The following is a 16,413-nucleotide window of genomic DNA, read 5'->3' on the forward strand; positions in this document are numbered from 1 at the left end:
CTGTGGGAAGGAGGTAACAGAAATCGGGGCACTGATCGCCACATGGGACGCCACAGTCGGAGGTTGCCATTAACTGGCAGTTAACACTCTTTAACCCCTTAGTTACCACTGATACGTGTTTTTACGGCGGTCACTAAGGGGCCTTAGGCTGGGCCGCCGTACAAAAGCCTAAGTCTAAGCGCTGCACGGAGTGGGGGCCCGACTCCAACATGAGAGCCATGGCCCTGCTCTAACAGCCCAGACCGGCAGGAGTGCCAATCCGGGCTGTTTAACACTTTACATGCCGTGGGCAATGGCGCCCTCCGCATGTAAAGCAGTGAGAGAGGAAGCAGACTCCTTCTGTCTCCCATCGGCACCCCACAAATGCAATCTTGGGGTGCCGAAGTGTGTGAAGCCTACCTGGCTTCCGATGTAGGCCCCAGTGCTGGCTGTAGTAATTTTCAGCAGGCTGCACCAATAAAATACCATTGCTATTAAAATGCAATGCATTATTGGGATAATGCATTGTATTTTAAAAGCAATCAAAATACTGTCTGGTATAGTCCCCTTGTGGGACTATTAAGTGGTAAAAAAAAAAGAAAAGAAAAACATTAATGAAAAAAAATCTCATTAAAAAATTACACTTTTTTTCCCATTGAAAATATGCTTTTCAAGGAAATAAATTGCACAAAAAAAATCTCCCCCTTATATTTGGTATTGCCGCGTCCGTAAAGACCCGGACAACATAAATATCACATAAATTATTCCCTACGGTGAATGCTGTAAATAAAAAATAAAATAAAAAGACAGAATTGCTAATTTATTCTTAGTTGCCACGGAAAAAAGGGGTTTTATTTAAAGGGGTTTCTTTTTAAAAAAAAGGGGTTTTATTGCAAAAAAGTAGTAAAACCTAAAACAAAACTATATGTATTTGGTATCACTGTAATCATACTGCGCCATAAAATTTATAACATTAAAATGCAGTGGCAGTATTGCTGTTTTTCCCATCTTCCTCCCAGAAAGAGTTAATAAACGTTAATCAGAAAGTTATGTGTACCCCAAAATGGCACCATTAAAAACTACAACTTGTCCAGCAAAAAAGAAGCCATCATAAAGCTATATAGACGTAGAAATAAAAATGTTATAGCTCTTGGAACGTGACGATGAAAAAAGGAAGAAAAACATTTGGTCAGTAAGTCACAAAACAGGCTTGTCACTAAGGGGTTGATGAGACACTGTTTAATGAGATACAGCATCTCTACTATTATGATTAAGCAAACTGCAGATATAATGGACACAATACTAATCAAGTGACATTTGATAACAGCATTTGTGTATCTAATGTGCCAAACTAACAGACTCACAGTTATCACTAACATCAAACCTTCTCTGAAGGAGACAATTACTGTATGTTTCGCCTTGGTTGCATGATGCACCTAGGTTTTAGAGGAGGACAATAAGAAAAAAAATATTTCTCATTAGACCTCAGATCAGACCTCAGCTAACAGCCCCAATCAGACACCCAATGTTAATAAGACCCCCAACAAGACCTCAGATCAGACCCACAATCAGACCTCAGCTCAGACCCGAATGTGAATGACCCACAATCAGACCTTAGCTAACAGCCCCAATCAGACCCCCAATGTTAATAAGACCCTAACAAGACCTCAGATCAGACCTCAGCTCAGACCCCAATGTGAATGACCCCTAATCAGACCTCAGACCCCAATCAGACCTCATATCAGCACCCACTGCCTCTCATATTAGCCCCCAGCAGCCTTTATTGCCTCATATCAGCCCTCAGTAGCCCCCATTGCCTTTCATATTGGCCCCCAGTAGCCCCATTGCCTTATATCAGCCCTCTGTAGCCCCCAGGCCCATTGCCTTTCATTTTGGCCCCAGATTCCCCCATTGCCTTATATCAGCCCCCTGTAGCTCCCATTGCCTCTCATTTCGGTCCCCAGCAGCCCCCATTGCCTTTTAGCAGCCCTCTGTAGCCCCCAATGTTTCTCATTTTGGCCCTCGGCAGCCCCCATTGCCTGTCATGTTAGCCCCTATTGTCTCAGATCAGCCCCCAGCCTCATGTTTAATAAAAAAAAAAAACACTTACCTCTCCTGCTCCTGGACGCAGCCGCTCCTCACTGCCCGCGCTCTGTCTTCCTCCTGTCGGCTGTGCTGTGAACCGATGCGCACAGCATGAGGTCACAGAGCGCCCTCACGTTGTGTGCAGCCACTGCACAGTCGACAGTCGAGGACCAGGATGTGGTGAGTACAGAGCTTTCACTGCTTCCTGGTCCTCCGGTACTAATGAGCGCTTCTATATTGGAAACGTTCATTAGTATTCGCCTCATAAGACTCAGGGGCATTTCCCCCCCACTTTTGGGGGGAAAACATGCGTCTTATGGGGTGAAAAATACGGTATCCCTATAAGGAGACAAAGTTTCTGTGGATGCAACTAATTACATACTAACATAATAAATGTGTCATTATATTTGAAGGATACAGCCTTTCAATATAGAATTATGTGGGAGTAACAAATTGAGTTATTAATTTAATCACATTTATAGGACCATTACACAATTATGGTACCTAGTATGGCAGTGTTTAGATAATTGTATGTATGATGGTTATTATCTAACACCACGTTATCAGCAGATCTATCATACATACACTTCTCTTGGTATTGCCACTATACATTTTTAATATAATTTATTGTTATTTTTACTTTTTACTATTTTTTGTTTTATGTACAGATATGTATATTTATCTATTTTGAATGAGGATATTAAATGGTGATTTTTAACCACCTCAGCCCCCAGTGCTTAAACACCCTGAAAGACCAGGCCACTTTTTACACTTCTGACCTACACTACTTTCACCGTTTATTGCTCGGTCATGCAACTTACCACCCAAATGAATTTTACCTCCTTTTCTTCTCACTAATAGAGCTTTCATTTGGTGGTATTTCATTGCTGCTGACATTTTTACTTTTTTTGTTATTAATCGAAATTTAACGATTTCTTTGCAAAAAAATGACATTTTTCACTTTCAGTTGTAAAATTTTGCAAAAAAAACGACATCCATATATAAATTTTGCTCTAAATTTATTGTTCTACATGTCTTTGATAAAAAAAAAATGTTTGGGTAAAAAAAAAATGGTTTGGGTAAAAGTTATAGCGTTTACAAACTATGGTACAAAAATGTGAATTTCCGCTTTTTGAAGCAGCTCTGACTTTCTGAGCACCTGTCATGTTTCCTGAGGTTCTACAATGCCCAGACAGTACAAACACCCCACAAATGACCCCATTTCGGAAAGTACACACCCTAAGGTATTCGCTGATGGGCATAGTGAGTTCATAGAACTTTTTATTTTTTGTCACAAGTTAGTGGAAAATGATGATTTTTTATTTTTTTTTCCTTTTCTTACAAAGTTTCATATTCCACTAACTTGTGACAAAAAATAAAAACTTCTATGAACTCACTATGCCCATCACGAAATACCTTGGGGTCTCTTCTTTCCAAAATGGGGTCACTTGTGGGGTGGTTATACTGCCCTGGCATTCTAGGGGCCCAAATGTGTGGTAAGGAGTTTGAAATCAAATTCTGTAAAAAATGACCTGTGAAATCCGAAAGGTGCTCTTTGGAATATGGGCCCCTTTGCCCACCTAGGCTGCAAAAAAGTGTCACACATCTGGTATCTCCGTACTCAGGAGAAGGTGGGGAATGTGTTTTGGGGTGTCATTTTATATATACCCATGCTGGGTGAGAGAAATATCTTGGTCAAATGCCAACTTTGTATAAAAAAATGGGAAAAGTTGTCTTTTGCCAAGATATTTCTCTCACCCAGCATGGGTATATGTAAAATGACACCCCAAAACACATTCCCCAACTTCTCCTGAGTACGGAGATACCAGATGTGTGACACTTTTTTGCAGCCTAGGTGGGCAAAGGGGCCCATATTCCAAAGAGCACCTTTCGGATTTCACAGGTCATTTTTTAGAGAATTTGATTTCAAACTCCTTACCACACATTTGGGCCCCTAGAATGCCAGGGCAGTATAACTACCCAACAAGTGACCCCATTTTGGAAAGAAGACACCCCAAGGTATTCCGTGAGGGGCATGGAAAGTTCCTAGAATTTTTTATTTTTTGTCACAAGTTAGTGGAAAATGATGATTTTTTTTTAATTTATTTTTTTCATACAAAGTCTCATATTCCACTAACTTGTGACAAAAAATAAAAACTTCCATGAACTCACTATGCCCATCAGTGAATACCTTGGAGTCTCTTCTTTCCAAAATGGGGTCACTTGTGGGGTAGTTATACTGCCCTGGCATTCTAGGGGCCCAAATGTGTGGTAAGGAGTTTGAAATCAAATTCTCTAAAAAATGACCTGTGAAATCCGAAAGGTGCTCTTTGGAATATGGGCCCCTTTGCCCACCTAGGCTGCAAAAAAGTGTCACACATCTGGTATCTCCGTACTCAGGAGAAGTTGAGGAATGTGTTTTGGGGTGTCTTTTTACATATACCCATGCTGGGTGAGATAAATATCTTGGTCAAATGCCAACTTTGCATAAAAAAATGGGAAAAGTTGTCTTTTGCCAAGATATTTCTCTCACCCAGCATGGGTATATGTAAAATGACACCCCAAAACACATTCCCCAACTTCTCCTGAGTACGGAGATACCAGAGGTGTGACACTTTTTTGCAGCCTAGGTGGGCAAAGGGGCCCATATTCCAAAGAGCACCTTTTGGATTTCACAGGTCATTTTTTACAGAATTTGATTTCAAACTCCTTACCACACATTTGGGCCCCTAGAATGCCAGGGCAGTATAACTACCCCACAAGTGACCCCATTTTGGAAAGAAGAGACCCCAAGGTATTCGCTGATGGGCATAGTGAGTTTATGGAAGTTTTTATTTTTTGTCACAAGTTAGTGGAATATGAGACTTTGTATGAAAAAAAATAAATAAAAAAAATCAGCATTTTCCACTAACTTGTGACAAAAAATAAAAAATTCTAGGAACTCGCCATGCCCCTCACGGAATACCTTGGGGTGTCTTCTTTCCAAAATGGGGTCACTTGTGGGGTAGTTATACTGCCCTGGCATTTTCCAGGGGCCCTAATATGTGGTAAGTAGGTAAATGACCTGTGAAATCCTAAAGGTGCTCTTTGGAATATGGGCCCCTTTGCCCACCTAGGCTGCAAAAAAGTGTCACACATGTGGTATCGCCGTATTCAGGAGAAGTTGGGGAATGTGTTTTGGGGTGTCATTTTACATATACCCTTGCTGGGTGAGAGAAATATCTTGACAAAAGACAACTTTTCCCATTTTTTTATACAAAGTTGGCATTTGACCAAGATATTTCTCTCACCCAGCATGGGTATATGTAAAATGACACCCCAAAACACATTCCCCAACTTCTCCTGAGTACGGCGATACCAGATGTGTGACACTTTTTTGCAGCCTAGATGCGCAATGGTGCCCAAATTCCTTTTAGGAGGGCATTTTTAGACATTTGGATACCAGACTTCTTCTCACGCTTTGGGGCCCCTAGAATGCCAGGGCAGTATAAATACCCCACATGTGACCCCAATTTGGAAAGAAGACACCCCAAGGTATTCAATGAGGGGCATGGCGAGTTCATAGAAATTTTTTTTTTTTGGCACAAGTTAGCGGAAATTGATATTTTTAATTTTTTTCTCACAAAGTCTCCCGTTCCGCTAACTTGGGACAAAAATTTCAATCTTTCATGGACTCAATATGCCCCTCACGGAATACCTGGGGGTGTCTTCTTTCCGAAATGGGGTCACATGTGGGGTATTTATACTGCCCTGGCATTCTAGGGGCCCTAAAGCGTGAGAAGAAGTCTGGAATATAAATGTCTAAAAAATTTTACGCATTTGGATTCCGTGAGGGGCATGGTGAGTTCATGTGAGATTTTATTTTTTGACACAAGTTAGTGGAATATGAGACTTTGTAAGAAAAAAAAATAATAATTCCGCTAACTTGGGCCAAAAAAATGTCTGAATGGAGCCTTACAGAGGGGTGATAAATGACAGGGGGGGTGATAAATGACAGGGGGGGTGATCAATGACAGGGGGGTGATCAATGACAGGGGGGTGATCAATGACAGGGGGGTGATCAGGGAGTCTATATGGGGTGATAACCACAGTCATTGATCACGCCCGTGTAAGGCTTCATTCAGACGTCCGGATGCGTTTTGCGGATCCGATCCATCTATCAGTGGATCCGTAAAAATCATGCGGACATCTGAATGGAGCTCTACAGGGGGGTAATCAATGACAGGGGGGTGATCAGGGAGTCTATATGGGGTGATCACCACAGTCATTGATCATGCCCCTGTAAGGCTTCATTCAGACGTCCGGATGCGTTTTGCGGATCCGATCCATCTATCAGTGGATCCGTAAAAATCATGCGGACGTCTGAATGGAGCTTTACAGGGGGGTAATCAATGACAGGGGGGTGATCAGGGAGTCTATATGGGGTGATCACCACAGTCATTGATCACGCCCCTGTAAGGCTTCATTCAGACGTCCGGATGCGTTTTGCGGATCCGATCCATCTATCAGTGCATCCGTAAAAATCATGCGGACATCTGAATGGAGCTTTACAGGGGGTTGATCAATGACAGGGGTGTAATCAATGACAGGGGGGTGATCAGGGAGTCTATATGGGGTGATAACCACAGTCATTGATCATGCCCCTGTAAGGCTTCATTCAGACGTCCGTATGCGTTTTGCGGATCCGATCCATCTATCAGTGCATCCGTAAAAATCATGCGGACATCTGAATGGAGCTTTACAGGGGGGTGATCAATGACAGGGGTGTAATCAATGACAGGGGGGTGATCAGGGAGTCTATATGGGGTGATAACCACAGTCATTGATCATGCCCCTGTAAGGCTTCATTCAGACGTCCGTATGCGTTTTGCGGATCCGATCCATCTATCAGTGCATCCGTAAAAATCATGCGGACATCTGAATGGAGCTTTACAGGGGGGTGATCAATGACAGGGGTGTAATCAATGACAGGGGGGTGATCAGGGAGTCTATATGGGGTGATCACCACAGTCATTGATCATGCCCCTGTAAGGCTTCATTCAGACGTCCGGATGCGTTTTGCGGATCCGATCCATCTATCAGTGCATCCGTAAAAATCATGCGGACATCTGAATGGAGCTTTACAGGGGGGTGATCAATGACAGGGGTGTAATCAATGACAGGGGGGTGATCAGGGAGTCTATATGGGGTGATCACCACAGTCATTGATCATGCCCCTGTAAGGCTTCATTCAGACGTCCGGATGCGTTTTGCGGATCCGATCCATCTATCAGTGCATCCGTAAAAATCATGCGGACATCTGAATGGAGCTTTACAGGGGGGTGATCAATGACAGGGGTGTAATCAATGACAGGGGGGTGATCAGGGAGTCTATATGGGGTGATCACCACAGTCATTGATCATGCCCCTGTAAGGCTTCATTCAGACGTCCGTATGCGTTTTGCGGATCCGATCCATCTATCAGTGCATCCGTAAAAATCATGCGGACATCTGAATGGAGCTTTACAGGGGGGTGATCAGGGAGTCTATATGGGGTGATCACCACAGTCATTGATCATGCCCCTGTAAGGCTTCATTCAGACGTCCGGATGCGTTTTGCGGATCCGATCCATCTATCAGTGGATCCGTAAAAATCATGCGGACGTCTGAATGGAGCTTTACAGGGGGGTGATCAATGACAGGGGGGTAATCAATGACAGGGGGGTGATCAGGGAGTCTATATGGGGTGATCACCACAGTCATTGATCACGCCCCTGTAAGGCTTCATTCAGACGTCCGGATGCGTTTTGCGGATCCGATCCATCTATCAGTGGATCCGTAAAAATCATGCGGACGTCTGAATGGAGCTTTACAGGGGGGTGATCAATGACAGGGGGGTAATCAATGACAGGGGGGTGATCAGGGAGTCTATATGGGGTGATCAGGGGTGATCAGGGGCTAATAAGGGGTTAATAAGTGACGGGGGGGGGGGTGTAGTGTAGTGTAGTGGTGCTTGGTGCTACTTTACTGAGCTACCTGTGTCCTCTGGTGGTCGATCCAAACAAAGGGGACCACCAGAGGACCAGGTAGCAGGTATATTAGACGCTGTTATCAAAACAGCGTCTAATATACCTGTTAGGGGTTAAAAAAAACACATCTCCAGCCTGCCAGCGAACGATCGCCGCTGGCAGGCTGGAGATCAACTCTCTTACCTTCCGTTCCTGTGAGCGCGCGCGCCTGTGTGCGCGCGTTCACAGGAAATCTCGCGTCTCGCGAGAGGACGCGCCGGCGCGTCCAGGAGGAATAAATCAACCACCTCCAGGACGCGTCTGTGCGTACAGCGGTCCGGAGGTGGTTAAGGAAATATATTATCTGGATGGTTTCATATGTAGAGTGCATGTCCTGAACATACTCAAAAAATAGTTATTACTTTACATTTTCCATATGTCTACTTCATGTTTAGATCATTTAGAAAATTACATTTTACTTTTTTGGGATGTTAAATGGCTTAGAAGTTTAGAAGCAAATCTTAAAATTTTTAAGAAAATTTCCAAAACCCAATTTTTTAAGCACCAGTTCAGTTATGAAGTCACTTTGTGGGGCTTACATATTAGAAACCACTAGTGTTGATCGAGCATGCTCGGCCGAACACCAGTTCGGCTCGAGCATCTTGATGCTCGGCACATGGCGTAATTTGGCCGAATATCGCATGTGATCGAGCGCAATGCTCGAGTCTCCTCCCCGCACGTTTGGTAAGTACTGCCTTTCACTGTAATGCCGTAGCCATGTTGGTTACTCGCATTACAGTGATTGGCTGGCCGGAACGCGTCATCGGGTGCTATATAGCCCCCGATGACACGTGTTTGGCTCAGTGTTAGTCAGGGAAAGCTACGCTGAAGAAGGGAAAGATAGTGTAGGGAGAGAATATTTTTTTAAGTTGAAAAACTTGTCAGACCCAAAAGTCCTTTTTGTGTGTGGCAGCAGTAATATATATTTTTAGCTCAACTTGCGCTAAATTGCTAAATCTTTACAGACCCAAAAAGTCCTTTTAAGCACTATTGTGTGTGTGGCAGCAATATATATTTTTAGCGCAACCTGCGCTAAATTGCTAAAACTTTACAGACCCAAAAGTACTTTTAAGGACTGTTGTGTGTGGCAGCAATATCTATTTTTAGTGCACCCTGCACTATTATCTAACACCACTAGTTTTATGTGCAGATGTGTATATTTTTCTATTTTGAATGAGGATATTTAATGGTGATTTAAGGAAATATATTCTCTGGATGGTTTCAGATGTAGAGTGCCTGTCAGGGGCGTAGCTAGAAATGACTGAACCCATAGCAAAAAAAATTTATGGGCCCCCCCTCCCGGATCTCCCACCCCCACATACCTCTCAGACCTCCCACCGCAACATCCCCACACCACACTATTAAAGGCATTCTGTCATCATATTTAACTCCTCTAACCTAAACATATGCTCATGTCGAGACTAATAAGAAGAATCCTAAGCTAGCCTTATTAAACCTCACTGTGGCTCTATTTGCCCAAAAAACAGGTTTTTATAACCTGTCAATCACTTACTTAAGGTGCCCAAGGTGAGGTCCGTTAATACAGGGTACCCGGCCGCACCCCTTGTCGTCCGCTGCCCAGTGCCGCCTTCCCTGTCTTCAGCGCCGCCTTCTACAGCTCAGCGCCGCCTCCGCAAATCCTCCCCGTCCCTCTGCCAGATCCCGAGCCTGCCGCTGCCAGGAGTCCGCACGGGCGCATCAGGCTGAGCCTAGTGCGCAGGCGCGGGATCTGGCAGCGGGATGGGGAGGATTGTGGAGGCGGCGCTGAGCTGTAGAAGGCGGCACTGGGCACCAGACGGCAAGGGGTGTGGCCGGGCACCCTGTATTAACGGACCTCCCCTTGGGCACCTTAAGTAAGTGATTGACAAGTTATAAAAACCAGTTTTTTGGGCAAATAGAGCCACAGTGAGGTTTAATAAGGCCAGCTTAGGATTCGTTTTATTAGTCTGGACATGAGCATATGCGTAGGTTAGAGGGGTTAAATCTGACAGAATCCCTTTAAATAATGCAGGTGCGCCTCCCAGGCTTGAGCATGGATTAGGGAAGATGCTGAGATCTGGCTGTACCTTACTGTGAGGTACAGCCAAATCTCAGCATCTTCCCTATTCACACATATACGTGCTCAAGCCTGGCAGGCGCAGCAGCATTATTTAATAGTGTGGTGTGATAATGGTTAATGGCATTTTGGCGAAGACACAGCCACCTAATCCTATCTGAGGGGTCTGTATTACTGGAGTTATTTCATCTGTGTGTGTGAGCTACCGCCGGATCTCAGCATCTTCCCTATTCACACATATACCTGCTCAAGCCTGGCAGGCGCAACTGCGCCCGCATTATTTAATAGTGTGGTGTAGTAATGGTTAATGGCATTGGCGAAGACACAGCCACCTAATCCTACCTGAGGGAAGATGCTGAGATCCGGCGGTAGCTCACACACACAGATGAAATAACTCCAGTCTCCTCCACTTGTCCACTACACTAGTCTCCAGAGTGACTCCAGTTACAGTACTCCAGTCTCCACATCTCTCCACTGACTGACGCTGCCGCCTGCCGCTTCGGTCGGAGACTCAGTCAGACTCAGTCCCACTCCCCAGCCAGCCCTCACCTTAGCCACTTCAAGTTGAACCAACCGAACTGTACCCCGTACTGCGCATGTGCCGCCCGCCGAGCCAGCCAGCCACCGACACTCCAGCAACTCAACTCGCAGCTTCCTAGTACGTGCTGCTCCTAGTCTGCGACCCCGCTTCCTCCACTTCCGGCGAACCGCCGCCCAGACTGCCTCTCTACCTCCACCAGCTCCGAGTCCGACCGCCCCCTATCACAGCGCGATGGCTGGCCCACTCGCCACATTTTTATTTAATCCTCAGTCGGCGCGGGCCCCCAGTGGCGTAGGGCCCCATATGCTATGGCGATCCCTACGCCACTGGTGCCTGTCCTAAACATACTCTTATATATCCAATACATTGACAGGGTGAGTAAACTCGACAAGAGCACCATATCTATAGCAACAAGGGGGTCAGCCCCTATATTTTTTCTATTTTAATAACTATTTTTGGAGGTATTACTATCTATTATAAAAGTAGAGAAATGTAAGTTTGCAAATTTGCTAATTTTTTTAAAAAAATCATAAATTTAGTATTTTTTTATAAATAAAAATGAAATATTTTGACTCAAATTTACCACTGTCATGAAGTACAATATGTGACGAGAAAACAATCTCAGAATGGCCTGGATAAGTAAAAGCTTTTTAAAGCCATTACCACATAAAGTGACACATGTCAGATTTGCTAAAAATGGCCTGGTCCTTAAGGTGAAAAATGGCAGGGTCCTTAAGGGGTTAATACATTTTTCCCACAGAGTTTGCAATGAAAAAGTTTGACTATTTGTAGCAACTGTAGATATAAGTATATATATTTACTTACTGACAGGATTTTTCCTTCTTCATCACAAACACACATAATAACTTCAACATTCCTCTGTGTGGCTCTGTCAAAGTCTCCACTCAGTAATGTAATGTAAATATCATTCCTTATATCTCCTGCATAACAAAAAAACAAGATCATGTAAAGAAATGTAAAATAGGATAATAAGAAATATAAAAAAGCTAATAATGTCTGCTGTATTGTATAGCTTTAAAGATAAGTAAGACTCTATATTTGATTGTATAACATGTAATTCAGCATTAGTGTTGAGCAAATCAAAGTCAAACTAATTGTATTTGATCCGAATTTCAGGAAAAATTAGATTTGCCACAAAGTCGAATTTCCTCACACTTCGTGGTATTTACTTTTGCTGAAATGGTTATAAAAAACTAAAAACAAACATACTCACCTCATCTATTTGCTCGCGGAGAGGCAGTTGCAGCCATTTTGAATGAAGTAACCGTGCGGAATCTCACACGCAGTGACGTGATGACGAGTGTGAATACAGTTCAAACTTCTCACCGCTACCCACAATGCTCTCCACAATGATGCATCTCCCAACATATCCTTCTCACCTCTCACTCCCGTCTTCAAGACTTTTCTCGAGCTGCACCAGCTCTCCAGAATGCACTGCCCCGGACAACCTGGTTAATTCCCAGTTTCCTTAGCTTTAAATGTGCCTTAAAAACACATCTTTTTAGGCAGACTTATCATGTTCTCTAAAATGACTCTTTCCCAATTATCCCTTGCCCTTCATTCTTCAGAACCAAATGTCATCTTCTGACAGTAATCTCCACATTTAATGCACTAGCTCAATTTAGTGGCTGTACCACATTAGAAAACAATAAATTTTACCTTTTGTGTCACCATTTCCTCATAGATTGCAATCTCTTGCAAGCAGGGCATTCCCTCCTATTGTTTTAATTATATATTAGCTTGTAATCCTGTGATATCAATATTTAAATGACAATTCAGGTAGGTACATGTACAAATAAATATAAATATTATTATTATTATTTGAGATGAGCGAGTCGAAGTTGATGAAGTAGAATTCGATCCGTATTTCCATATTTGGTTTCTGCCATTTTCCAGTGTACTTAGTGCAGGGGGAGACTTGACAAGCGCTAGGGGCAGTGTTTAGGAAAAAAATTTCAGTAGTTCAGGGAAAGATTATTCATAGTGTAGGGAAAGAATAGGGAGGCATTATCTACACTATAAAAGGAAAACAGGGTGCAATAGGAGAGTGTACAGCCCTGGTAATAGGAGCGATTCTATTACACCTTGCTTCACTAATTGGGGATCCAAATTGCTCTAATACTACTGCTCCTTGCTTGATATTGGGGTGAAAGTGCTGTGTGATACAACCAGTCTGGGGATGTATTTAGTGAAAAATAACTATTTCCATTCACCCTTGCTTCTTTAACCCTTAGAGGACCCTGAAATTTTTGTGTTTTTGTTTTTCACTCCCAGCCTTCCCATAGTCCTAACTTTTTTATTTCTCTGTTCACATAGCCTTATGAGGGCTTATTTTTTGCGGGACAAGTTGTACTTTCTAATTGCACCATTTACGGTTGCATACCATGTAGTGGGAAGCGGAAAAAAAAATCCAAATGGGGTAGAATTGGGGAAAAACGCAATTCTGACAAAAGGTTTAAAAAATTTTTTTTTACACTGTACACTATGCGTTAAAATTGACCTGTTACAGTTAGGTCCATATATATTTGGACACTGACACAAATTTTATTTTTTTACCTGTTTACTAAAACATATTCAAGTTATAGTTATATAATGGCCATGGACATAAAGTCCAGACTTTTAGCTTTCATTTGAGGGTATCCACAGTAAAATTGGATGAAGGGTTTCGGAGTTTCAGCTCCTTTACATGTGGCACCCTGATTTTAAAGGGACCAAAAGTAATTGGAGAATTGACTCAAAGGCTGTTTCATGGGCAGGTGTGGCAATTCATTCTTTATTTCATTCTCAATTAGGTACATAGAAAGCCTTGAGTTGATTTGAGGTGTGGTTCTTGCATTTTGAAGATTTTACTGAGAAGTAAACATGCGATGAAAGGAGCTCTCCATGCAGGTGAAACGAGCCATTCTTCATCTTCAAAAACTGAAAAAAACATCCAAAAAAATTGTTACACTATTAGGAGTGGCAAAACCTACAGTTTGGTACATCCTGAGAAAAAAAGAAAGCACTGGTGACCTCAACAATGAAAAAAGACCTGAAAACCCACTGAAAACAACAGTGGTGGATGATCGCTGAATAATTACCATGGTGAAGAGAAACCCCTTCACAACAGCCAACCAAGTGAACAACACTCTCCAGGATATAGGCGTATAAATATCCAAATCTACCAAAAAGAGAAGACCGCATGAAAGTAAATACAGAGGTTTCACTGCACGGTGCAAGCCACTCATAAGCCTCAAGAATAAGAAGGCCAGATTGGACTTTGCTAAAAAAACATCTTAAACAACCAGCACACTTGAGAGTCGGCATGACTTAGCTACGTGGGCGTGCTGTGCACCTGCTTTGTGCGCCTCTCCCCCACCTTCCTGCTATCTCCCCCTCTTTGGCGTCCTTCATGGTGTCCTGCGCTGAACTCGTAGCCCTGGATGGGCCTGCAAACCAGCATCCGCTGATGAGGGTATAGGCTCCCAGAGAAATGTTTGCAGCCGTGTGGAGAAGCCTGGCAGAGCGCTTGAGTGGATGAGATAGGTGTGACGGGAACCCTGGCAGTGGCTAGCGATCGACTGCTAAGAAGGATCGGCACTGGAGTATCGGCAAGGTATGCGGAACAACAGTATACTTACCTCCCAGGTGATGTTGGAGGATCTTTTTGGTAGTGCTGTACCTGGAAGACTCGGCCTTCGCTTTTGAGAACCTGCCGCTCGTTGTATTTCTGCATGGTGGAGACGACAGTGATTCGAACTGCCCGCAGCAAGTAGCCCAGACACCTTTGGGCTGAAGACTGGTGAGACTAAACTTCCCCCCTTGCCCTACTGGTCTGTACTGTACTTTGCTAACCCACTAACTTAGATACACAGAACCAGAGTTGAGGGCGGGATAGGGTTTGATCCAGAAAATGGAATGGGGCCCATCGGGACTTATCTAATATACTAACTTTTCTGGCATACACACCCGTTGACCCTTTCCCTGGATTTGACCGGTACACCATCGCCGTCCACGGCCCTATTACTCTAATTCAACCTTGGTATCCATGGTCAAAACCATTACCGGCCTTGGGGGTCCTTGTCTCCCCTTCCCGTCCAGATTAGAGGTATACTCAATCTGCATTTTATGACTCCATATACTATTGGGGGGAATTAAGACGGTGCCCCTTTATGTTGTATGCTGGAGAGTCCAATCATTTCTGCTTGTGTCAACAAACTCTCCAGAAAAAGAAGAGATTGCAGTAGATAACAGTCCGGACCTTCTGTGTTGAGGAGCGGCGAGAGGAGAGAAGGGGGGGGGGGGGATAAATAAATAAATAAATAAAATCTTTGATCCCTTCCTGTGGTCGGTACTTACTATATTCTGCCGGTGTTGTTTCTAAGGCTGAAAAGAGACCATGAAGTGGTTGTGACAGGGTGCTGCCTGCATAAGTGGTCTGGTGCAGAGCGGCATTTGGTACACATACCTACTCAAGGTCTATATTAGGGATATGTGGTATTTGGGGCCTGGATTGTATGTTTAACTCCATTTTTGTGGTGCTTATTTACTTCAAGGCTTTCTGGGTGCCCAGCGGCTGGGATCATAATCCACAGTGGGCAGCTGTGAAAGTCCATGATAATCCCTGGTTTATCACTCTGTATTATCGCTGTATCCCCCAAATTATTGGATTTGGATATATTGCACAAACTATAGGATAGGGGGTTCCGTGAAAATATGCCTCACAAATATAGCAGGAAATCTGCGGGTACAGTGTCACCAAAAGGTGGGGCTGGAAGCAGCCCGCAAGCCAGAATGGAAAAATACCTCAAATCCCCAACATCCAAGTCTAAAGGGGGGAAAAAAACATTAGACCCAGTAGAAGGTGGAGAGGACTTAATGCAGCGGCTGGAGAACATAACCGTAAAGGCTTGTGATATGGATAAAGACCGCTTAGATATGATAGACAGGAAGCTGGTGGATTTATTGTGAGTAGTACAGACCACTAATCAATTGGTGGTAGATATTGCCACTATGGTGAAGTCAGTACAGACCGATATCACATTAATCAGAGATGACATGAATAGATTCCGGGCAAAGATTAAAGAGATTAAAATGGGTCTAGTGGAAGTAAAAAAGGATCAGGAGAATATGCGTAAAATTGTGGAAGTCCTAGACCAAGAACGTAGGAGGGTAAATGCGAAGTTGACAGATATGGAGGATAGAGCACGCAGATATAATCTGAGAATAATAGGATTTCCCAAAGGAGTGAAAGGGGAAAATCCGTCCAGATTTGTACAAAAATGGCTCATACAATCATTGGGGCCTAGTCAGAGGTCGCCTATGTTCTGTGTAGAGCGAGCTCACAGAATTCCACTCAAAAAGCCCCCGATTGGTGGACTCCCCTGTCCATGTAATGCTCGAGCGATAGGGACTGGGTCCTCAGGCGTAAGAGAGAATTACAGGGGATTGAATATAATGGCAATCAGATACAGATATACCCAGACTTCTCAAAAGACACGCAAAATAAACGCAGAGAATATTATGATACACTGCTCAAAAAAATAAAGGTAACACTTAAACAACACAATGTAACTCCAAGTCAATCACACTTCTGTGAAATCAAACTGTCCACCTAGGAAGCAACACTGAGTGACAATCAATTTCACATGCTGTTGTGCAAATGGGATAGACAACAGGTGGAAATTATAGGCAATTAGCAAGAC

At 43.6% G+C, this 16,413-nt stretch overlaps 1 protein-coding gene across 2 annotated transcripts in view; it reads right to left on the reverse strand.

Annotated features, from left to right (window-relative positions):
* DOCK2 (dedicator of cytokinesis 2) overlaps positions 1–16,413 on the reverse strand; it is a 1,232,183-nt gene that overhangs the window by 871,250 nt on the left and 344,520 nt on the right. For both annotated transcript variants that reach the window (XM_040442815.1, XM_040442808.1), the window contains exon 14: positions 11,534–11,649. In XM_040442815.1, coding sequence (XP_040298749.1) covers positions 11,534–11,649 — 116 coding nt within the window. The remainder of the gene's footprint in view (positions 1–11,533; positions 11,650–16,413) is intronic.

This window comes from Bufo bufo, chromosome 1 (assembly GCF_905171765.1).
Source record: "Bufo bufo chromosome 1, aBufBuf1.1, whole genome shotgun sequence".
Lineage (NCBI taxonomy): Eukaryota > Metazoa > Chordata > Amphibia > Anura > Bufonidae > Bufo > Bufo bufo.